The sequence below is a fragment of the Pseudochaenichthys georgianus genome, chromosome 9 (genome assembly GCF_902827115.2).
Source record: "Pseudochaenichthys georgianus chromosome 9, fPseGeo1.2, whole genome shotgun sequence".
Classification (NCBI taxonomy): Eukaryota; Metazoa; Chordata; class Actinopteri; order Perciformes; family Channichthyidae; genus Pseudochaenichthys; species Pseudochaenichthys georgianus.
The window spans coordinates 47,005,236-47,030,932 of NC_047511.1; the positions used below are offsets into that span (position 1 = coordinate 47,005,236).

Genomic DNA, 25,697 nt, shown 5'->3' on the forward strand with positions numbered 1-25,697 from the left:
GGAAGTGAAGTTTCTAACCTGGATCCATGAGGCGTCTCGTCGCTAGTTGCTACGGTTCTCTCTCTGTGTTCCCGATCAAGTGTGTGTGAGCTCCAGCACTACTGATCCATCATCTGTGTGTCTGGATAGACCTCTGAATGGACTGTGTGCTTTTTTATGGAGCGTTTACCTCGGACTATAGGAGCTAGCTTAGCATGCTAGCTGGAAACACGTTAGCAACACTAGTCAGATTGAGAGTTTGATGGAGAGAGAGACGGTGTGTTTAACGGAGTCTGCAGGAAAAGGTGATCTAGTAAACATGAGTAAAGTCCAAATGCTGCTGTCGTTGAAGAAGCAGCGACTCACTGCTGCTGCTGAAGAGATATTTGCTCTGTTTGAACAAACGATAGCAGAGTGTGAGAAGGAACTGTCTCTTTCCAAAGAGGAGAACGAGAGACTCCAGAGACTACTGGACGCTGTTTTACAGCCTCAGCTTCGGATACACAGAGCAGGTCTGTTTCCTTTACTCTTCAGTAACACTTTATTATCACATTAATAGACTCTTGTGTTTATACACACGCACGCACGCACGCACGCACAGCAGCAGCTCTACTTTCTACAAACTTAAAGTGGACCTATCATGCTAAATTTGACAAATATATTGTAGGGCCATACCTATATAAAACAGTTTTTTTTTTTTTCTTTCTCAAAATACCAAACAGATCATGCATTTTAGCCATGCCTCATTTCGCTCTATTTGCTCTTTTCCAGCCCTGTTTTGCAAGGGCTGATTCTGTGATGTAGCTTTAATGCAAATGAGCTGCAGCTGACCACGCCCCCCTGCAATAGAGGGGAGCGTGCTCTGATCAGCTGCTGGACTCTCAAAAGAGGGGGAGGAAAAGAGAGGCTCCGTCCTTTTTACATTACATTACTTTACATTGCATTTAGCTGACGCTTTTATCCAAAGCGACTTACAATAAGTACATTCAACCAGGAAGATACAACCTTGAAGAAAACAGAATCATATAAGTACATCAGGTTTCATAGAGCCAAACATTTCAAGTGCTACTCAACTGGCTTTAGATAAGCCAGTCAATTTATTAGGTTGTGTCTTCCTGGTTGAATGTACTGTAATTCGCTTTGGATAAAAGCGTCAGCTAAATGCAATGTAATGTAATGTATATGTGCTCTGTTAGCAGTTCTTTGTTAGTAATTCTATCGCACGAAGTGGAGTCAAAAGAGATGAGTTTTCAGTCTGCGCCGGAAGGTGTGTAAGCTATCTGCTGTCCTGATTTCAATGGGGAGCTCATTCCACCATTTTGGAGCCAGTATAGCAAACCCACGTGTTTTTGCTGACGGGAACTTGGGTCCCCCTCGCAGCGAGGGTGCAGCGAGTCGTTTGGCTGATTCAGAGCGAAGTGCACGTGCTGGGGTGTACAGTTTAACCATGTCCTGGATGTAGGAAGGGCCAGATCCATTCGCAGCATGGTATGTAAGTACCATTGTTTTGAAGTGGATTCTAGCAGTTACTGGAAGCCAGTGAAGGGAGCGGAGTGGTGTGGGAACATTTTGGAAGGTTGAAGACCAGACGAGCGCTGCATTCTGGATGAGCTGCAGAGATCGGATGGCACATGCAGGTAGACCAGCCAGGAGGGAGTTGCGTGAGATGACGAGAGCCTGGACCAGAACCAGCGTTGCTTTCTGGGTCAGCTGGGGACGTATCCTCCTGATGTTGTAAAGTGTGTATCTGCAGCAGCGGGTTGTAGCAGCGATGTTTGCAGTGAAGGACAGGTTGTTATCTAGGATCACACCCAGATGTATGATTTCACTGTGTCCATGGGAGCTCAGACCCCTCCTTGTGGGAGCTCAGCTTCCATTAGCCGCGTTCACACTGCAGGACTTTCCCTGGTTCTTTAGTTCCGTTAGTACCAATAATGTCGCGTTCACACCGCCGGGACTACTCAGTGCCGGGAACTCTTTTGGAACTCTTTTGGTACTTTTTAGTCCCTGCTAGAGAGGTGGTATGAACCTGGTGACAAAAGAGTGCCTATTTCTATTGGCTGGGCGAATATCAAACCACGCCCCGTTAGACTCTGAATTTGTTTTGTTCGGCAGCCATTTTTTTCCTCGCTACAAAACCACATCCACACCTGAGCGAGTAGGTTGTTTGTACTTGAAAGCAGTTATGACAACACGTACAGCACCGGAGCGGTGGAATGATGAGGAAGTGTCGCCGCTTCTGTCCATTTACTCAGATGCAGGGATGCAGCAGCTTCTACAAAAAGCAGTTCCCAACTCTAAATGTTTTGAGCGATGTTCGCAAAAGCTACTTGAAATGGGAATCGTGCACAGTGCACACGGATGCCGGGTAAAAATGAAAAAACTCAGGCAGGACTATAAAAAAATTAAAGACCACAATAATAAAAGTGGTAACGATAGAAAGACCAGTAAATGGTACGAGCGCTTGGATGATCTGCTCGGCCAGAGACCCTCGTTCTCCGGGACAACGGCGACCATGGACTCGGGCACGCTGCTGTGGGAGCTCGCTGAAATGGCGGATTCAGTCGGCTGTGAAGTGAGCAACGACGACAACGACGAAGGTAAAATAAACTACTTGTACTGGGGTTTTTAATATGCACATTACTGGTCTCAGATGTACTTTTATTTGCTCAGTAGATCGAGGTAGCCATAAGCAGGCTGAACTGGCTAACACTGTTAGCCGGCCCTGAGCTGGCTAATAACATAACATCTAACTAGCTATTCTCGGCCGCCATGAAAACGTTTTGTCTTGTGAATAAGTGGGCAGAGTTTTCTGTAATGTGCTTCACTAACTCATGGCACTACATTTGTTTGTTTCAGGCGAGGCAGGACAACTCGCTGGATTGGAAACGAGTGGACTTTCCTTTCCCGATTACAACAGCAGCCGTTGCTCGTCTCCCTTTCCATCAACCAAACGCAAAAGTACGTTCACACACACTGTAGCTTCACAATCACGTTTACTTCCTTCATGGTACAATTATGAATTATGAAACACCGTGGAAAACGTGTTTGCCTAGGCAGGCGTTTACACTTTTCGCGCCCATTTTACGCTCACAAAATTGTAAACATCCGGGCTAGGTCACATGACTTCCGGTAAGAAAACGTAATGTGTGTGTCTCTCTCTGTGTGTGTGTTAGTGTTGCACGGTGTACCGATACTTGAAAGGTACCGCAATACTCTGCCGTTAAAAACGGTACGATTCCTCCGTTTCATTAGTATCGGTACTTTAAGAATGACGGGGAAAAGTACTCCCGTGAAAAAGCGCCGTTTTAATAAGAGCCGTGTGTGTTCAGCGCTCTGCTTCCACTCCCTGCACTGCAGCCGTGCCTGTAGTTCCGCTCCTCTCAAGCACGTTCTCAGTCCCTCCCCTCTCTCGTGCACGCGGCCATGCGCTAGCTGCCAGAGCATGTGAGAAAACGAGAAGCATGGCTGCAAGTGGGAGTGCAACTGCCGCTGCGCCTCGGCTTGTTGACAAAAAAGACGCCAGAAGTCTGTGAACGGGCCGTTCAGGTGTTCAGAGCAGAGCTCTCTGTCGGAGCGGCAGAGCGTGATGTGCACTGAAAAGTTTTTCTGTCGCAATATTATCGTTGAACAAACTTAACTAGCAAACTAGCATCACTATCTGCTAACGTTAGCTTTAGCCTTCGTTTTCTATTAGTTTTTATAAACGGAGGTGGTATAAGTATATATCTTGTACTTGAGTTAAAGTAGAAGTACCAGAATGTAGGAACAATCCTGCAATCAAAATGTTCCTCAAATAAAAGTACAAAAGTATTATCATCAAAATATAGTGAAAGACAGTAACAGTAGTCATTGTGCAGATTGGTCCATTTCAGAATAATATATATGATATGTTTTATAATGATTGATCATGAAAGTGTTCTCAAAGCTGGTGAAGGTGCAGCTAGTTTGAATGACTTTGTAGACTGCAGGGTAGCTGGTGGATTTACTCCAGGTGGAACTAAAGTCTGATTTAACACTTGATTATATTTCACATCATTGCTCCACATCCGTGAAGTAACTAAAGGGATTAATACATGTAGTGGAGTAAAAGTACACCATGTACCTCTGAACTGTAGTGGATTAGAAGTACACCATGTACCTCTGAACTGTAGTGGAGTAGAAGTACAAAGTAGCAAAAGAAACATTGAAATACTTAAATAAAGTACAAGTATCTCAAAATTGTACCCAAGTAGTACTTGAGTTTATGAACTTAGTTACTTTACACCAGTGGCTATAAAGATAGAAAGACTAAGCCTTGCACAGAGGCATGACAATACATTTTCAAAATGCTCAACAGTGCTGCCAAAATGTTAAACTCACTGCTACACAATTAAAATAAATGCTTTTATATATATTTATATTAGATGTGACTCTTTGGCATTTCTGTTCTTAGTAACACTGCTGCTTTAGTTGTTCTGACTGCTAAAATCATCTGTTATTCCTCATTTTAAAGCCGATATTCCGTGGGGTCGGGGGGCTCCGATCCTTGTCACCTTTTTCATACCTGATGAGTTTGCATCCCTGATTATATTTAAGTCTGTTTCCCTTTTTTTAAGAAAAGTATCGAAAAATAATCGGAATCGCAATTCTTGACTTGGTATCGAAACCAAAATGTTGGTATTGTGTGTTTATGTCTTTGTGTGTGTCTGTGAGTGTGTGTGTGTCTGTGCCTAACAGCCTGACCGTGTCCCTTCTGCCTGTAAAACTACATGGTGATTAAATAATGTTTCCTCTTAGGAAAGCGCGCACAGGACACACATGATGAGAACTTCTTTGCCACCATCGAGACTATGGAGGACAGGCGTGCCATGGCCAGCAAGGCGATGCACGAGGACCAGATGATGCTTTTACACAAGGCCCAGGAAACAGAGGACAGGGTGATTGCGATGATGGAGCGCCAGGATGAACGGGACGCAGTCTTGGCACAGCAAATGGGGCAGCAAATGGAGCAACAAAAGGCTTTTCAGCAGGGGTTTCTGGGAGTGCTTTCAGAGCTAGTGAAGTCAAACAGGCCTTCCTCCCTGTAGTATTGTTTTAAATATTGACACACAGCGGTGTTTCCTGGACATGGAAACATTCAGGGCTTAGCCCACAGTTCAACTCTTACAGTGCTATTTTTATATATTTGTTATAAGTGTATTTTTTTTGGGTACATTTTATTTAAGTTGATTTTCTATTGTTATTATATATATATTGCCACTGTATTTTAATACTGACACCTAACTTGCACTAAGGTGTGTCTGTTACATTGTTTTGAACTTCATCAGGTGAAGTTGATGCTGAATTCACTATTTAGTAGATAATCATGTGACACTTTAACTTTGCACTACGGTCTGTCTGCTGAGCCTACCTATTGTATTTGCCAGTGTTATGTTTTGATGCTGACACTTATTGATCTGCTGCTGATAAATAAAAGATAACCTCCATGGCGATTTAACAGATGATGTATCTTGCTTATTTCTCCTCTGACACTATCTTTACAGTGACCTGTGTAGCATCCTATAAATCACATTTAAGTGATTATTCTGATACCATCATGTTTCATCGGTTATAAACTGGCGAAGCTTTAGCTGTGTCCCACCCACAATGTGGCTTTGAAATAGATAATTGCATTGTATTTCAAAATGGCGTCCATCAACACAAGCACTATTTATTTATTGAAAGAGAAATGGTTAAGTTTGTAATTACCAGTGTTGTGAGTTCAATATTTTAATTAATTATAGTAAGGGAACATCTTAGGAGTTAGTGTACCGAGTTCCTCTCAGGAGGATATATAATAAAGGTGTGTTAACTGCTGAGCCTATTTAATGTGCATACGACACCTGGCAGTTTGTTATTATATTGCCACACTGTTTTGATACTGACATATTATCTTTGCACAAAGGTGTGTCTGCACTATTGGAATAGTGCCTGTCTTGAATGTGGTAAATAAAAGAGAGAACCAAATGCACTGTACAAAAGATCAAAAGATTTTATTGTCAATTTACAATATACAATTTAATCGATGTTGAGATGCCTCTTAAGGGCTGTGCGCATTTCTTTCCCCCCAGCCTCGCCAATATTGGCTGGCACATCAAGCTGGGTCGCCGCTGGTAAGGCAGTCCATTCATCCCTGTATTCATCACCATTACTCTCACACAGGTTATGTAATATGCAACATGCTACCACCTGGGTTCTGATCTTGTCAATGTTGCAGTCGTTTCTTTTCATCAAGCAGCACCACCTTCCCTTCAGTATGCCAAAAGCATTCTCCACCACCACTCGTGCTCGGCTTGTTTAGAAGTTGTACACACGTTGCTCGGGTGTGAGCCTTCCATTGTCCTCGAAAGGTTTCATCAGCCATCTTTGTAGGGGGTAGGCTGAGTCACCAAGGATATAGTAACCCACATCATGTCCCCCAATATTCCTTGTTACATGAGGAAGTAGACCACCCCTATCCACAAAACTAACCAGTGAGGACATGCTGAACACTCTGCTATCATGCATGCTACCTGGTAAGCCAACAAAACACTCCAAAAGAGGCCCCTAGCATCCACAACACCCTGCAGGACGAGCGAGTGCCAGCCTTTGCAGTTGAAATACTCGTTATGGTATTCCTCAGGTCTCATAATGGGGATGTGTGATCCATCTAATGCACCAACACACTGTGGCACACCCCATTTGCGCTCAAAAGTTAATGCCATCTCCTCTAACTTCTCAGAGTTCGGCCATGGCATACACTCAGGAAGAAGTAGGCTCACAACAGAGGAGCAGAACTCCTGCACACAGCAACACACCGTAGAGATGCCGACTCCAAACTAATGAGAGATGGTCCTGTACTCTGAGTTGGTTGCAAGTTTCCAAGTTGCCATGGCGATTTTTTTAGGCACAGGGACACACTCCCGGAAGTTGATGTCGCTTCTCCCCAACGTTGCTCCCAGGCGACAAATTAGGTATTTGAAAGATTGCTTGGATATTCGGAAATCTTTAATCCACTGCTCATCGGTGTACGTTGGCACCACCGTCTCCCACTAGGCCGATGTTCTATTGTTCACCCAGAGAGAGCGCGGGACACGACAAGCTCCGTAGTATTGGCATATCTGGAACACATACAAAGGCACAAATTAGCTCTACATAACTCCACAAATCCTACGTAGTATTCATGTGATTTTATTGAACTTACCATCGCTGTTCTGAGGGCGTGAAAACGCTGATCGTCATCAGCCATCTTACGGCGAAACATGGCTATAGTGTGTGCCTTTTGTCGTCCAATCCTTTTCCGAAAGCTTTTTAACCGCCTTTGATTCCGAACCAGAATTGCACTTACAGCATCCGACGAGTGGGTCAAATCCCTAGTTGGCTGCAATAACCCAGTTACAAAGCTGTATAACATGAGCACAAAGACAACAAGCTCATTGAACTCCATCATGTCTGAGGTCTGAAAGTAAACAAACGCCTCATACAGCGGGTGGGCTTTATACCCCCTCCCCCGTGTAGTTCTTCTTCTCTCGTTTTTTTGTTGTACTCGCCGTGAAGTGGTTTTGCGGCCTGCCAGTAAACCCAGAGAAGAAGAAGACGAAGTGACGTCAGTGTAATCGTGCCTCAGGGAAAGTACTGCGGTGTGAATGCGATTGGCACTAGCCCCCTGGCGGATTTAGTGCCGTGGTACTTTAGTGGTACTTTAGTGCCTAATGTACCGCAAGTCCTGCGGTGTGAAAGCGGCTATTGGCTCCCACATCACTCAAACCCTGCTTTAGACCCTTTATCAGCACTTGCTGCAGGTAGTAGATCCTGAAGTAAAAGTACAAACACCACACTGTGAAAATACTCCATTACAAGTTAAAGTATTATTAGACAAATATACTTTATTATAATAATTATAATTTATTACGGAAGAGCAAACCTATCAAAATAAATATACTTGTAAAAATACATACATTGAATAATATGCCATTTATTTACTGATTTAAATATTAACCATACATGTAGGCACTAGTTGATTAAATGTGACATAAATTGATAATTTAGTTTGAATGTGCTTCCTTATTCACCTTTTCTTTTTAAATGTGTAAAAAGCAAATAAAAACAACACTTTGGATTAATTCAAATTGCAGGAGAATAATACAAAAAAAATCAATGAATAAATATGTTCAATAATAAATTAAACACATCTAAAATGTTACTTGATAAAGAATAGGGGAACTAGTACAAAGGTCATGAAGTAATTAAAACATTAATATAATTGAATGGAAAATCTCATAAATCAATTATTGCCAACATTTATTTATAACATATTCTGTATATATATTAGGGGTGTAACGGTATACGTACCCGTACCGAAATTATTTGGTACGAACGAATATAACGTTAAACGTAAAAAATTGAGAACATGAACAACTTTTTGGAAGTAATCTCAGGTGCTGCGTCGCAGAATTCAGAGTAATTTGCTCACATTGGGTTCAACGCGTCATAGAACGACCAACTCATTTCATTGGACAAGAGGCATACTAGAGAGCTGGTCACAGGGATGCGTTCAAAATTAGTCAGTAATTTGAGGAACTGTCGAAATGGCGAACACAGATCAAGTTGAGCTCGAACATCCTCCAGCATCATTGAAGTCTCCGGGAACATTTTGTTTTCGTAGTTACGCACAAGGATGACGGACAAAGACAAGTGGACCGAACCAAAGCTGTTTGTCGGCGTTGTTCAACTAAAATTGGTTACGCGGCTGGCAATACATCAAACTTGCACACTCATTTGAAAAGGCGAACCTGAATATCACCGGTACCAAAAGAAAAAAGACTGAAGTGCAAACCCAACTCCCACTAGCATTTAAGCATTCACCACTCACAAAAAGTTCAGACCGAGCCAAAGCTATTACAAACGCCAAATATCCTTATGTTGCCATGTTAGCAAAGCGCTACCTGGCTGTATCGGCTACCTCTGTCCTTAGCGAGAGGGTGTTCTCCACAGCAGGAGACATTGTTAGTGCCAGCAGATCTGCCCTTTCGGCAAGCAATGTGGACAAGTTAATTTTTCTTAAAAAAAACATGAAAATACAATGACAAGCAAGTCATAATGTCAAACTGGCTGCTTAGGTACTAGTACAGTACAGTTCAAATACAGATTATTTCAGTTCATCGAAATGCTGCACCTTAATGTTCATGTTATTATATTTTATATTTATTTGAGTGAATATTCAGTTTAATAATCATTAAAAACCCAAAACTAATAGTTTATGTTTTGTGAGGCAAGGCACATTTATTTATATAGCACCTTTCAACACAAGGCAATTCAAAGTGCTTTACAAAAAACGAAAGACATAAATAAAATGGCATTTAAAATCAGTCATTAAAAAGAAAAGATAATAAAATAAACATTAAAAGAAAAAATACAAGTTCAAAGTTACAGTGCAGTTTAAGATGTGAATAGTTCAATTAAAAGCAGCGACAAAAAGACAAGTCTTCAGCCTGGATTTAAAAGTAGTCAGAGTTGCAGCGGACCTGTAGTTTTCTGGGAGTTTGTTCCAGATATTTGGAGCATAATAACTAAACGCTGCTTCTCCATGTTTAGTTCTGACTCTGGGGACAGAAAGCTGACCAGTCCCTGAAGACCTGAGAGATCTGGATGGTTCATAATTTAGCAGGAGGTCAGAAATGTATTTTGGGCCTAAACCATTCAAAGCTTTATAAACCAGCAACAGTATTTTGAAATCTATTATTTGACACACAGGAAGCCAGTGTAAAGACTTCAGAACAGGTGTGATGTGATCCACTTTCTTAGTGTTAGTGAGGACTCGAGCAGCGGCGTTCTGGATCAGCTGCAGCTTTCTAATAGATTTTTTAGTGAGACCTGTAAAGACACCATTACAGTAGTCCAGTCTACTGAAGATAAAAGCATGGACACGTTTTTCCAAATCCTGCTGTGACATTAGTCTTTTAATCCTAGATATATTCTTCAGGTGATAGTAGGCTGATTTAGTAACTGTTTTAATGTGACTGTTGAAACTCAGGTCAGAGTCCATGACTACACCTAGATTTCTGGCTTTATCTGTTGGAACGCTCTGCCCCTGGAGATCAGACAGGCCTCCACACTGCCTGCTTTTAAATCGCTTCTTAAAACCCACCTCTTCTCCTTAGCGTTTTAACATTTGGCGTTTCAACATCTTTTAGAGTGTTGCTTTTTTGCATTTAAATTGTTTTTTGTTTTTACTTGTACTTGTTTTATGGTGTGTGAGCTGAGCTGTGTTTTATCTATTTGCCTGGACAGCACTTTGGTCTGGAGGTTTAAAGTGCTTTATAAATAAAGTTGTATTGTATTGTTTTGAACATTGCAGACTGAAGCTCACTTGACTTAACTTTTATACGTTCTGCCTTGGCTCCAAAAACCATTACCTCAGTTTTATCTTTGTTTAATTGGAGAAAGTTCTGACACATCCAGTCATTGATGTGTTCAATGCACTTACTCAGTGTTTGAATTGGAGCATAGTCTCCTGGTGAAATTGTTACGTAAATGTGTCATCCGCATAGCTATGGTAACTTATTTTGTTGTTTTTCATTATCTGAGCCAGTGGTAGCATGTAGATGTTAAAGAGAAGAGGCCCCAAGATGGAGCCTTGAGGTACCCCACATGTCATATTTGTCAACTCAGATGTGTATTTACTCGGGCTGTCAGTCGATTAAAATATTTAATCGCGATTAATCGCATGATTGTCTATAGTTAATCGCGATTAATCGCGCATTTTTTATCTGTTCTAAATGTACCTTAGAGGAATATTTTTCAAGTTTGTATTACTCTTATCAACATATGAGTGGACAAATATGCTTTATGCAAATGTTTATTATCATTTCAAAAATGACAAATATTCTCATGAATATTAAACACAACAACCTCTGAACATTACAAATATTCGCCTCAATTCAACCTGGAACCTCTCTCATTCAATAATACAATACTGTGTGTGCGCGCGCGTGTGTTCGTACGTACGTACGTACGTACGTACGTACGTACGTACGTACGTACGTACGCGTGTTCGTTGGAGCTATGTGCAACCATAGTGTGCAACTCAAGGCATATGCTCAAACGGGAGCTGCCTGGACGCTGCAATCATGTTGCGCGTCCTAGCCGTGCTGAGTGTGCTGACTTTTCGTACAATGTCCCACTGTCTGGCTTCCTGCATAAAGTCAAGTGCTTGGCACAGTTGTCGGCGAAATGTCGCTCCTCTGTTTTCATTTAAACAGCTCCTTATATCCGTTAGCGCAGATAGCTAGCACCAGATGCTAACAACAACAATGCACGTAAGGTCTCTCGCTCGCTCGGGCCACACATACACACACCCTCCCGGTCCTCCCAATAGCCAGTCGGTGCCTGCCGGTGAGCGTGGAAGTGTGGTCTGCCGCAAGCGGGCAGCAGGAGCGGGGCTGTCAGCATCAGCTTGTAGATGGTATTTTGAACTCGATGCGCTCTGAAACTACGGGGCGGCCGAGGAAAAAAATACACATGCGTTAATCGCGTTAAAATAATTAGTGGCGTTAATTTTGTTTTGCGTTATTAACGCGTTAACTTGACAGCCCTAGTATTTACCTATAGAAACAAAGTAGTAGGCTACTAGTACAGTAAAGTTCAAATACAGATTATTTTTAGTTTATCGAAATGCTGCACCTTAATGTTTATTTTATTATATTTAGTATGTATTTGAATTTTTGGAAAAAAAACAAGAAATATTTTATGTTTTGTGAGAATTTTTTCTGCTGTACCGAAAACGTACCGAACCGTGACCTAAAAACCGAGGTACGTACAGAACCGAAATGTTTGTAAACCGTTACACCCCTATTGTTTATTAATGTGTTCAGCGGCACTTACCGACTGCTGCAATGCTGCCCGCTATTTGGCATCACAACGCTGTTATGAAAGTTTCTCTGGTATAAAATGGGTGATGTTATTATAGCAACCAAAGCTAAACTGACTATATTGACTACTTGTTGCTATCCTATTGTGGCATAAGCCGTTTTCTACAAGCACATTTTACTGGCGTATTTTTCGATAGTCGGACATGACAAGCTGTGCAGCCCATGTATTGATTCCATCCGATAGCTGCTATAATACAAAAAAAAACGTCTGCCTGCTCTCCACAATGATCAATAACAGCGAACGGATGGTCAAAGTAAGGTACAAATAAACCGAATCACACTAAGCCTGTTTAGTGTTGCCTGACTTTATAAAGTGTGTTTTTTATAAGTGTGTGGTTGCGTTCTAGTCACTTTTGCTCAGCGCTACTGCTTGTTACAACTTTCATTTGCCGTACTCGCCATAAACTGTTACTGCTCACGTTGATCCCGCCCCTGCCTCCGTCTCCGACGTAAGCGTGACATATGCGGTTCTTGCTTCGAGACCAACATTTTTTTGGAGCTTGTTAAGAACCGGTTTCCGCTGCGGTGTGAACAGGAAAAAACGGTGCTTATCAGGCTCTAGCTCCAAACCGTCCCTGGAACCGTGTTGGTGTGAAAGGGGCATAAGTGAGAGAAGCCAAGAGTGTGCAAAGCTGTCATCAAGGCAAAAGGGGGCTACTTTGAAGAATCTAAAATTGAAAATCATATTCTGGATACTAGTGTCGTCGCAACTTTAAAATCAGCTGCTGTCTTAGAGTAAAAGATGAGCAAAGAAACACAATATCTATATAAAGTATTTTGAGATCTTCGTTTTAATGCTTGCAAGCATGACGACTCGTTCTGAGTGCGTTTTGTTCTGTGTATTAGTCATTCTTATAGGGAAAACATCAAAGATCATTTACATGACAACATAACAACATGTTGACCCAGGTGTTCGCTTCCTGGCACAGCACTGCATGCTAAGACTCACACCCTACAAAGAACAGTGGGATACACAGATAACCCCTAATCATACATTCCTTCCCCTCATCAGTGGCGGTTCTTGAACATTTGACATGGGGGGGGTCAAGAGGTCATGCCAGGGTGGCATGGGAGGGCGGACAGTACGTGGTATTTTGTACTGTATATATAACCTATTTATTGTTAAATCATGCCCTAAGTGTTCTTAATGCACATGAGAAACAAGGTGTTCACTTAGAAAAACAAACTAAAATATAGTATACAACAGCAGAAAATACTCATGATACCCTAGAATTCTATTTACTGTAAGGACAGTAAAAGTATTTAGTTATAATTAATAGGGATGGGAATTTGAAAGCAAATGTATATTCGAATATTCGACCCCCCAAAAAACGGTTAACCCGAAATGTACATATCCTATAAAAGAAAAATTGGGTAAACATTTTTTTTCTTTTATTTAAAATGTTTTGGGAAACAAATACATACATGTTCAAATAAATGTAGAAACCAAGTCGAATTTGTCAAATGTATTGAACTGGTGATCACAGTTTTACAGCTATAGGCCTACAGCTTTCATGTGCGGAGGCGATTCACAATCAGCCCAGCTGTAGAGAAGACCCTCTCAGCTGGAACGGAGGTTGCGAGTATAGCAAGGTATAGCATGTATATATAAGTTTAATTTGGCATAGTTTGACCTCTACACCGCACTCACTAACCTGGTCGAAATATTTCCACACATTACTCCTTTTTGACGCCATGTCTGTTGTGTAGGACTCTTCTTAGAGTGTAAATAATTACCGGACTATGACTGGTAAAATATGTTGAATACCGGCAAAACTAAATCTCTCCAGTCAAAATGTCTAGTACTTTGCTGCCACACACGGTTACCAAGCAGCGCTTATTGTTGTTTCGGCTGGCCACTCATGTGTCGTGAGTGTTGACAGGGGGCGGGGGAGCACAATCATGAACCTCGCAACGGCTGCGGAGCGCATTTGTGCCACCTTTGGGCCTAAGATGAGGTTTGAGACTGCGTGATCTGCGTGTAGGGAGGGGCAGCAGCCATATCATTGGCTAGAACTAGCTAGATCTGATGGATAAACACGAGTGAAGTATAACCAGACGCGAGAGAGATCAGCACCTGCAGCTCTGCCCACTGTGAGGGACCGGTGAGCAGAGCAAAACACACCTTTAGACGTCAACTAACACATTTAATTGAATAACATTGAATTATTCAATTTGATAATATTCAATTTGATAATAGGTAATCAACTTAGGCATCACTCATCACTCCAAAAAAAAAAAAAAAGATTTATAAAAATATTCATAACTCATATTCGAACACATGAATAATTATTCGAATACCTGAATCATTTCGAATATTCAATTAATCGTTCCCATCCCTAATAATTAAGAGAGCTAAAGGTGACCTGTGCAGCAACACATTTCAATATGTGTCAATACTAAGAGCTGCTAGATTGAGCTGCTGTGATTGAATATGTAAGGAGAATAAGAACATACCATGTGGTCCAGCTGGAGTTTCATCTGCCTCCTGATGAAAGACACTTCATCTTTATTCCTCACATATATGTATTCTTCTTCACTAATGTCTTCATCTCCTCCTATTCCTCCTGCTCTGACCCTCCTGGTCTCTTCATCTCTCTCTTCCTCTTCGTCTCGTCTTTGTGTTGTTGTTGAATCACTCCAGCTATTCTGGCCTGCAAGAGTCTACTTGTGAAAAGCACTGGTACAAATGCTTGTATAACTTTACACGTTAGGGCCATGTAGCTAATAAGTAACCTAGCATATATTACATATAAAATCAGAAAGTATTTACATCAAACGCACACAGTGTGAAGAAGAAGCCTTCATCACAGTTGGCATAGGGGCATGGTAAAAGGCACACTGAGGGAAACACATTAATAACTTACCTGGACATTGATAAAATAAAACCCAAGTCATTGTTTGTTCAAAACAGATTTATTGGAAGTCTTTTTACAAGTAACCTCCTTACCCTTTCCTTTCCTTCAAGGTTGTGAAGGCCGAACAGAGCAACAGAAAGAAGCAGCCTTAAGTAGAGGCTCAATCAGTGGGAACACCTGTGCTCAATTGGAGCATACCATGTAGTGCATGGGCAGGAGGGGCACTTTTCTTGCGAGTGTAAAAATGTTATTGTTTGGGGCTTCTCTTTGTAGATTAGAATGACATTGGTTAGGGGTATAAATAGTGGATTGTCCTATGGGGAGGGGCTTAACATGTATAAAACCCTGGCCACAAGTATTTTGGGGAGTCTGACTGTGGCTGTAGAGCAGAGAGGTACCAGTTATATGTCCTCGACCTGTATGTATATAGGAGGTTTTTGATTTCTTCCTGTACAATCCTTGTTACTTTGTGTTTTTTCAGCACGTTGGCTGTCAATAAAAGCACCTAAGGATACATTTTTGGTGACTCTAGCCATCTTATTTAATTCCTAGTTTTTTCATTGAACCTTTTTGTAACACACAGGCAGCTGTGTTCAGACCCATTTTGACAGTAAAGGATGTATCCTGGTTTAATTGATCTGGCCTCATTGCTGTGATGTGTATTTAATAGTACCGCATAGTTTAGCAAATAAATGTGACGGGTGCAACAATTGTTTTCTTTATTTAGGGGGGGGGGGAGTTAATTCTAAACTGTTGATTAAAACGTTTACACGAACTATGGAGATATATCACCAACATTTATAATCAACATTAAAAAAAATATTATTAATAAATGAATTGCCTACATTTAGGGTGGCAACTAGGGAATTTTTCTGAGAGCTGCCACTCCGTAGAACCGCCCCTGCCCCTCATCCTCTCTTCCTGTAGTGTCATAAAACCCCCTTGCAACGACATCTGTTATCACACATACATTGATAGGCCATTTCCAGGATGCAGGAGTTACATTTAATCAGAATTACACTGTATTAAGCTTTAATACCATGATTGCCATAACATTCTCCACTTGATTATTATTAATCATCAATCAGAAGTTGGTATTTAATAGGGATGCACAATATTGGTTTTTTGAAACCGATAACTTCCTGCTTCTCAAGACCAATACCGATAACGCAAAAATAAATTAACGCCACTAATTATTTTAACGCGATTAACGCATGTGTATTTTTTTTCCTCGGCCGCCCCGTAGTTTCAGAGCGCATCGAGTTTAAAATACCATCTGCTGACAGCCCCGCTCCTGCCGCCCGCTTGTGGCAGACCACACTTCCACGCTCACCGGCAGGCACCGACTGGCCGTCGGGAGGACCGGGAGGGTGTGTGTATGTGTGGCCCGAGCGAGCGAGAGAGAGACCTTACGTGCATTGTTGTTGTTGTTAGCATCTGGTGCTAGCTAACTGCGCTAACGGATATAAGGAGCTGTTTAAATGAAAACAGAGGAGCGACATTTCGCCACAACTGCACCGAGCACTTGACTTTATGCAGGAAGCCAGACAGCGGGACATTGGAGGAGAAGTCAGCACACTCATGATTGCAGCAACATGATTGCAGCGGCCAGGCAGCTCCCGTTCGAGCATCTGCCTTGAGTTGCACATAGCTCCAACGATCCAACACACACACACACACACACACACACACACACACACACACACACACACACACCACACACACACACACACCACACACACACACACACACACACACACACACACACACACACACACACACACACATATACACACACACACACACACACCCCCCATTTGTATTGAATGAGTGAGGTTCCAGGTTGTTGTGTTTAATATTCATGAGAATATTTGTCATTGTTCAAATGATAATAAACAATAGCATAAAGCATATTTGTCCACTCATATGTTGATAAGAGTATTACAAACTTGAAACATATTCCTCTAAGGTACATTTAGGACAGATACAAAATGTGCGATTAATTTGCGATTAATCGCGATTAACTATGGACAATCATGCGATTAATCGCGATTAAATATTTTAATCGACTGACAGCCCTAATATATATATATATATATATATATATATATATATTAAATGTACCTGTAGTTTTTGCACACCTGGTGGTAAAAAAAAGACTAGTAGTGAGCCAATGACATTAGCATTACTACTATGAACAAAACAAAGCCAAGAACAGTTTTGACTCTTCAAAGTGACCATATTTATTTTCCCAAATAAAGTTCTTGCCTTTTTCAAAAGCCTCGTCAATAGATAAAAGCCCCGGTGCCTTTGCAACTGGCTTTGGATTCGCCGCTAGTTTAGCAGCATAGGCGTCTTCGTACGCTTTTAACACACCATCGTAGCTCTCTTAGTCACTTTAGAATTGTTCCTGATAATCTATCATTACATTCATGGCAGCAGAGTAGGTGCAAAATGTCGCAGTCCCGAGCTAATGTTGTTTTACGTGCTGTTTACGCAAACCTCTCTCTACTTGACGTAAGTGTTTGGCGGGACTTATTAACTGTCACTCGATTCTATTGGCTCTAACAGTTCAGAAAAGGTGTCAATCACCCAAATCGACCAATGGGTTCCAAAGATATGATCCTGCGTAGTATAAACTACACCCGCTCCGGCTCCATTACGCATTACGCAGCCAGAAGGGAGAGCTTCACCACAGAGCAGGTGCTAGAGATGCTAGCTGACGATAGCTATGATCATACCAGATGACTCTTCGTCGGATGATGAAGATTTCCTCCAGCCAGACCTGGATCCGGACAGTAGTGACTCGGATATTGAACTTCCACAACAGGTATGTAATCTCTCTGTTTTTATATATTACTTATGTGTTTGGTGGAACTGCGTCACAGTGCTAGCTTAGCCAAGAAGCTACAGGAATGATTAGGCAAAATGCTAAATAGTGTTACCTGTCTTTTTGGAGTTACATTTTCTAAATGAATGGCCAGTGAATGAATATATATATGTGTTTACTTATTTATTTGGTGTAATATTATTCATTTATTGTCCAATATTATCCTTTTTATATATTACTTTTGTGTTTGGTGGAACTGCATCACAGTGTTAGCTTAGCCAACAGGAATGATTAGCCAAAATGCTAAATAGTGTTACTTGTCTTTTTGGAGTTACATTTTCTAAATGAATGGCCAGTGAATGAATATACATGTGTTTACTTATTTATTTGGTGTAATATTATTCATTTATAGTCCAATATTATCCTATAAGTATAAGCCAGTGAATTAATCTAATCTCTTTGTTTTTCCACATTTGTTAGATGAGGTGTGACCCCAGCAGGACAAAGCCACACACCCAGAAGACTTTCAGGGAGCAGCTTGCTGCAGAATTGTTGGAGTTTGCTGAAGGCCCTGCTGAAGGCCCTGCACCTCCACCACCCCCTCCTCCACCACTCACATGCATGCCCGGAAGATGCCACCAAGGTCAGGAAGAACTGCAGGAGGTGCCTAGATGCTGGACTCAAAAGGGTGAAGACACCTGTGTACTGCAGGAAGTGCCAGGTCCCCCTTGTGCTTCACTGTCAAAAAGAACTGTTTCAGGGAGTGGCACGACCTATATACTGGAACATGCAGGTAGGTATAAAGTTCAGGTAGGTATAACATTTTATTGTTTATTTAAAAAAAAAAATACTTGTTTTTATATACCTAGTGTGATTTTATTGTATAGTGTGTTGGTAACATATTTGTTATTTTGACAAACCTACAGTGTGATTTTATTGTATAGTACGTTGGTAAAATGTTTGAAATAAATCTGCCCTAGTTGGAGTCAAATGTTACCTATGTTTCCGTTTTTTTTTATTGTGCAAGTACACCTACACACAATGACCTACAGTGTAGTTTTATTGTATAGTGCTTTGGTACAGTTACATACACATACAGCTACACTTACACATACACACCTACACATACCCACACAGCTACACTTACACATACACACCTACACATACCCTACACACACACACACACACACACACACACACACACACACACACACACACACACACACACACACACACACACACACACACACACACACACACACACACACACACACACACACACACACATATCCCTACACTTACACACACCTACACACACTCACACACAACAATATTTTTAACATTTTTTTAAGAAATATATATATATTTTTATTTAATTTTTTGGGTGGAATGAATACCTATAGTGATGATTCAATGTAATACAATGATTGTTATAGTCTGGTACCTGAAAAAGGTCAAATGGCACTGATGGAACCAAATGTGCCCAAATGTGCCCAAAGCTTATTCCGCCTGGACTTTATTTTCATAAACCTCTCTAAAAAGGTCAAATGTCACTTGTTTTGCCTCAATCTTGATACAGGGTTATTATGTTATACTTTGGATTCCTAAAGCTTTTAGGCTACTAACCCATCATTCAAGGTTGGTCTTCACTATAAGTAATGGGTTTTCTTTAGGCGGAGACAGGAATTTACATTTTTTTGCTATGTTCCATCTGAATTTACTCTGACACAGACAAATCTATATTGATTCTGACACTTCTACATCCAACTCACAGATGTAACCTTGCTTTGACAACAACAATTATTCATATAAACCTTTTAGAAGTGAAGTTAGAAGTGAACACTATTTGTTCTGGGAATGTCATTTTCGAGCCTGAAACCTGAAAAACAGGCTCGGGGTTTAACAGGTTAAGGATGTGTGCAGCACAGCTCAGTCTTGTGATGGAGCGAAGAGCTGCCACTATGTTTGAACCTTTGTCTGTCACATACACCAGTTTGGTGAAGAAATCCTAAATGCTGTATCCCCGCAGGGCTTGGATTATTGCTGGTTTGATGTTATCAGACTTTTTACGCAAGGTACTATCCCATTCTGACGTAGAAAGCACTCTTTCGACTAGCTCCCACTTGCTATTGATGTAATGTATTGTGTGACAAAGGTAGCTTATTTTCCAATAATCGTCGGTCCACATGTCTAAAGTGACTGCTCCATTGTACTCACTCATCTGTTCTCTCAGCTCAGGAATTATGCTTCTGCGTATGTCTTCCGCATATGTTGTCCCTCAGGAATTATGCTTCGACGTATGTCTTCTGCATATGTTCTCACTCTGCGATATATTGTTAGATCTGGTAACAGCTGCATTGCATCGACACGGCCAGCCTGCGCACCAATGTTAATCAATCCCTGTGCTAATCCAGTGAAACCATCACCACACACCGTTTCGAATGATCTAACATCACTGCAGACAAATTGTATTGCTAATATGGATACAGTGTCCTTGTTTTCCCTTTTGGGTGCTTTAAGATTGCGGTTATTAGTGAAGTATTGATTGATTGGTCTTGTACCTGTGGCATTGGCAGTGCAGCTCTACTCCATATATTTGTTCAATGATGAAGTAGCTAGCTTGTGGCTATCATAGGCCAACACTTGTTTGAACTTCTTGCAAGTAGCGAACCCAGCGACCTGATTATGTTCTCCATCTAGGATGGTCCAAAAGCCTCCCAGATAATGGATTTCGCTCTTGATGAAGAGTAATCAAGTACAGCAATACTGTATTCTCCGCTAGAGAGCTTCGCCTTCACCGGCTCAGTCATAGGATTTAAACATTAAATTGTTATCATTTTAATATATTTATTATGCAACACCTGCGATCCGACCCGCATCATCTTTTTTTTACCCAGACCCGAACCCGAAAAATGTTTGTTGAAAAAAATACCACCCGCGAATTACTGTTTTTGCAGGTCACCCGTCGGGTACCCGACCCAATGCAGACTCTGGTTTTAACATGTCACAATTACTCCTTTCCTTCAATGAGGATTTAAAAACAGGAGTAATTCCATCAATGGTTTCCTGTTTGTGTGGCTAATTATATTTGACATGGTCTGTAGTCGAATTAAGGAGTTTATCACTATGGCAGGTATGTTTTTAATAAATACCATATTTGAGATCAGCCCACAATTTGGGCGTAATATCTTTTAATTTCAGGTCATCAATAAATTAAGTGGATGTCTACTGGAAGGTGGTGGCACTTGACTTTCTTTTTTTAAACTCATAAACTGGTGCTTTGCACGCATCCCTAGGAGGGTGCAGATAAGGTTTTTGAAAACAACTGAAGGGTGGGTAAAGATAAGATAAGACTTTATTCATCCTGAAGGAAATTGTTGTGCCAGAGTAACAAAATACAATAAACACAATAAACACAGCAGCAAAACTGTACACTAAAAGTGCAGCAAAAAGAGCAATTAAACAACATGAAACATAGAAACATAGATGGTCACACAATCAATGCAATTATTAACAGTATTTAGTAGTTAGCAGTGCAACAAATAAAACGTAGTGGCAGTTACGTAATTGCCCGTTATCATAGCATTATTAATAATACTAATAATAATAATATTGCACATAGTTATATACAGTATAGCAGTGAGTGTATTGTAATGATGGTAATTATATTGATATGTATATTGCACATAGTGTTGGTGTGGAAGTTCTCAGTTCCCTTTACCTAAGGGTGAAGAGTTAAAGAGTTTGATTGCCACTGGGAGGAAAGACCTCCTGTGGCGCTGTGTGTGGTGGTTATCGGTGATATCAGTCTATGGCTGAAAGTGCTCCGGTAGGAAAGTGGCCCCTTCTCCCCACAGATGTCTGTTCCCAAACATATGCACCATTACAATGAGTTATCCAAGGCCCCACATGTTTACTCCCAGTTATATTGCTTTTTCTAAATTACATTTGTAATTCCTATTTGTCCAAAGTGTCTTTTAAAAACTGTAGAAAAGTGTAGTGAATATTTCCTTCATGTTTCCCACTTTATTCTATAGTGCTTATAGTGTGTTTTAAGTTTATTTTCTCATTTCACTTTAATAATATCCTCTTTTTCTGCTATTTGTAATTGACCAATTGCCTAATTCTTGCAGAATAAAACAATTTGTATATTTAACAAGCCAAGAAAGTCAAGTGCCACCACCTTGTGGGGCGGTGGTGGCGAAGTCCATAGGGACTTGGCTTGGCAACTGGAAGGTCACCAGTTCAAGTCCCGGCAAGACCAAGTGCTACCGAGGTGTCCCTGAGCAAGGCACCGTTCCCTACACTGCTCCCCGGGCGCCGTTCAAAATGGCAGCCCACTGCTCCTAACACTAGGATGGGTCAAATGCAGAGAACATTTTTTCCCACGGGGATTATAAAGTATATCAAAATTCAAGTTCTTTAAATGTGGTCCCTTTTTGTGTGCATTAGTGAGTAAGTGTGTTTATGTGCAAAACTCACTAATTTCCAGTTCCCTTCCTTGTCTCCTCTGGTTCATCTCAAGCCCCAGCACTCCGAACCTCCTCTCATTCTGTGACCTTGCAGGCTTGAAAACACTACCACCTTCTTCTTGATCATATTGCTACTCCTCATTCTGTTCCATACAATCTTTAATTCGATGTTCGAATGAACCACAGCGAAAACATCCTCTTTGTCTTTTGGACCCTCTTCCTCTACTTGGTGTCCACTTTTGCCCCTTTGAGTCTGCTGTTCAAAAGCTTGGAGCTGTGCCGTCTGCAAACGCTTTCCAGTCTTATCATTTCTTTTCATTTTTCATTTATTTAATCGTTTATTTGAACTGGGACAGTGCACATCGATGAATACTTTTTAAACAAAACAATGCTTACAAGTGTAAATGAGCCGGATTTTAGCTTTAAGCTAATTTCCATCCATAGTCCCCTCACATAAAACATAAAAGAACATGACATTTATATACATAGCAAAAATAAATACATGATATCCAGGAAGAGCATGAGCAGCATACACAAGTATTTACCACATGGCAGTACAATGTAGCAGCTACGACATATAAAGTGCAATATAAGATAAAAGTGCTACATAAAGTGGAAGAGGAGATACCCCTGTATTAAAGTGCATTTAGCGGTGACTGCACGTCTGTTTGTTGCTCAACCATTCTTTAAGTTGTCCTTTAAAACTATTGAGAGTGGGACAATCCCGTATCTCAGTTGGGAGGCCATTCCACAATGAGCTGCCTTTCTAATGGAGAGGACATTTTGTTCGTTAGTTCTTCAGTAGTATTGTTCATTACTTTTCCAGCAGGGCGGGCATAGGTGAGGATAGGTTTCAAATGTCCCAATCTCAATTGGGTTATGCAGGTTGTTTATAGCTTCTCTCAAATCCCTTGGAGACCAGGGACGGAAAACATACGTGATTTCTGGATAATTTGAAACTGGGGTTGGTAAAATAATCTAACATTAGGTTAGAATAGTTCATAGATTATTGCACTAGTTAATTCCATATGTGTTCTTTCATAGTTTTGATGTCTTCAGTATTAATCTATAAAGTAGAAACAAATTAAAATAAACAAAAAACATTGAACGAGAAGGTGTCCAAACTTTTGACTGGTACTGTATATAAAAAACAAACATATAGATATATATTTTAATATTTAGCAGGTTCCCTCATCTATAATCATTTATACAAGCGCAACTTTAAACTAAAATAATCAAGAAACATCATAAATTAAACACTGACAGGGAACATTTTACTGCACCATCATTAATATTACATAATAAGGTACCGTAAAATGTTCTGATGATACTTGCATACTTTTACTTAAATAAGGTTTGAATGCGTAGTGTATCTGGGAACGATCCCAAATAAAATCCCTTGTTTGCATTGCAGCTAGTGCTAAACCAGAAGAAAAAAAACTTTTTTAAATGTTTAACTGGAAGTGGAAAGGGGCTGGGCTACATGAGGTGAATTGAGACAACACAAATACACAATAGGTTGGACGAAGAAAGATAATATGAAAGTATAAAAACAAAGGCATTAATTAGGGCTGCAAAATGTCTCCCATGCTAACACTTAACAGTTTTTTCTGACTGTGTTTCCTGTTTCCTGCAGATGTCCAGCAGCTAGTGGTGGTTAAAGAAGAGCTTGTCCTTGACCAGCAGGAGTGGGGCACCAGTCTGGACCAGGAGGACCCAGAGCCCCCCCCACACATTAAGCAGGAGCAGGAGGAACTCAGGATCAGTCAGGAGGGACAGCAGCTTCAGGAGCTGGAGGAGGCTGATATCACCAAGTCCACTTTCACTCCTGACCCTGTGAAGAGTGAAGATGATAAAGAGAAACCTCAGTCCTCTCAGCCTCGTCAAAGACAAACTGAACACATGGAAACAGAAGCTGATGGAGATGACTGTCGAGGACCAGAACCAGCCAGGAACTCAGATCCAGAGATCAGTTTACAACCAAAGACTGAGGGCGACACTGGAGACTCTTCTGAACCTGATACCGGAGACTCCACTGAACCTCACACTGGAGACTCTACTGAACCTGATACCGGAGACTCCACTGAACCTCACACTGGAGACTCTTCTGAACCTGACACTGAAGACAGTGCTGATTGGAAGGAGACCAGAGAACCTGCGTCAGACTCAAACTCACTGAAAAATAGATATGAATCTGTCAGTGATCCACGACGTAGTGCTGAAAATAAACCATTCAGCTGCTCAGTCTGTAAGAAAGCTTTTTCACAGAGTGGAAATGTAAAGGAACACATGAGAGTCCACACAGGAGAGAAACCATTTAGCTGCTCAGTTTGTAAGAAAGCTTTTTCAAAGAATATAAGTTTAAAGGGACACATGAGAATCCACACAGGAGAGAAACCCTTTAGCTGCTCAGTTTGTACCAAATTGTTTTCACAGAGTGGAAGTTTAAAGGGACACATGAGAATCCACACAGGAGAGAAACCACACAGCTGCTCAGTCTGTAAGAAACCTTTTTCACGGAGTGGAAATTTAAAGACACACATGAGAGTCCACACAGGAGAGGAAATATACAGCTGCAATGTTTGTGACAAAAGATTTAAATGGCGTAGTAATTTCAAAACACACAAGTGTGTTGGTCATCAGTCCTCACAGCTTAATGAAATTCAAACTGGGGATAACTGAGAGGCAGAGTGTCCAATCAGCAGCTCAGCTGAACACATGGAAATAGAAGCTGATGGAGAGGACAATGAATAAGTCTTCACACATGAGAAAGATCTGCCTGACGGGATTAACATTGTTGCACAACATTCATAAAAGACTTAAATCAACATATATCAACATAAGTGGACACAATGTTTAATGTTTTTGTCATACTGATTTTCTGATTTATACTTTAACCACTGACTGTTGATGAACAATTTTATTTTGGATTGAGGGCTCCAAGTTTCCATATAGAGATATAGGATTATTTGATGTATTAATCTTTATTTCTGAATGTTTTGTATCATTGCTATCCTGTTAATGAGCCCTGTTTTACAATGTACCTGTTATCTGATTGTTTTTGCTTCTGTGACTATAAGGTAATACATTTGTCTATTTTGTATCCTGATGACCTCATGCCGTTACATGTAATACGTTACTACCTAACCCCTAGATTCCACCGGGTGCGTCACGTTGCGGCCAGGTTACGGCTGCGCCGCAGCGTCCACTGTATTCGCAGCCACTCTAGTCAATGGGTGCTATTCCACCAGATGCGCCGCTAAACGGCTCAGAAGTGTCCCAGAAGCGTCTCGCCGCTGGGCTCCGCTCGAAATAGAATTGAAGTCTATTTTTCGACGCGAGGCGTTGCAGAGGCTGCGGGCAGGAAGTGGACCAGTCAGAGCATCCGGCCCATCCCCCAAATAAACTAATTTGCAGACCCTATCCCTCCGTAGTCTTTCAAGTAGGAGGAGAAATGCCAGCAATCTCCTGTGTAATCACTGTGTAAATTATATATATAGAATAATTATAATGATAAATGCTTTTTTTTACCACTAAAATACAGCAACACATTTTTGATTCATGTAATTTATAACTGACAATTATTATGAAATGTGTCTGTACAAAGTAGCCTGTCCAGGAAATATGC

At 41.0% G+C, this 25,697-nt stretch overlaps 2 protein-coding genes and 1 pseudogene across 2 annotated transcripts; all 3 read left to right on the forward strand.

Annotated features, from left to right (window-relative positions):
• On the forward strand, positions 1–25,351 carry LOC139434522 (zinc finger protein 79-like). The gene is made up of 2 exons (XM_071204470.1): positions 1–491; positions 23,706–25,351. The coding sequence occupies exons 1-2, from the start codon at positions 242–244 to the stop codon at positions 24,749–24,751; spliced, it is 1,296 nt and encodes a 431-aa protein (XP_071060571.1). The 5' UTR covers positions 1–241; the 3' UTR covers positions 24,752–25,351.
• The window catches only part of LOC117452653 (phosphatidate cytidylyltransferase 2-like), a 148,450-nt pseudogene that overhangs the window by 111,074 nt on the left and 11,679 nt on the right, over positions 1–25,697 (forward strand).
• Positions 488–5,417, forward strand: LOC117452256 (uncharacterized). The gene is made up of 3 exons (XM_034090764.2): positions 488–2,579; positions 2,839–2,940; positions 4,759–5,417. The coding sequence occupies exons 1-3, from the start codon at positions 2,003–2,005 to the stop codon at positions 5,046–5,048; spliced, it is 969 nt and encodes a 322-aa protein (XP_033946655.2). The 5' UTR covers positions 488–2,002; the 3' UTR covers positions 5,049–5,417.

Excerpts from the sequence above, each read along its gene's own strand:
- LOC139434522 (XM_071204470.1), top strand. The coding sequence starts at position 242 with ATGGAGAGAGAGACGGTGTGTTTAACGGAGTCTGCAGGAAAAGGTGAT. Across the intron at positions 492-23,705 it reads GCTTCGGATACACAGAGCAG|ATGTCCAGCAGCTAGTGGTG; the intron begins GTCTGTTTCCTT and ends TGTTTCCTGCAG.
- LOC117452256 (XM_034090764.2), top strand. The coding sequence starts at position 2,003 with ATGAACCTGGTGACAAAAGAGTGCCTATTTCTATTGGCTGGGCGAATA. Across the intron at positions 2,580-2,838 it reads CAACGACGACAACGACGAAG|GCGAGGCAGGACAACTCGCT; the intron begins GTAAAATAAACT and ends TGTTTGTTTCAG. Across the intron at positions 2,941-4,758 it reads TCCATCAACCAAACGCAAAA|GAAAGCGCGCACAGGACACA; the intron begins GTACGTTCACAC and ends GTTTCCTCTTAG.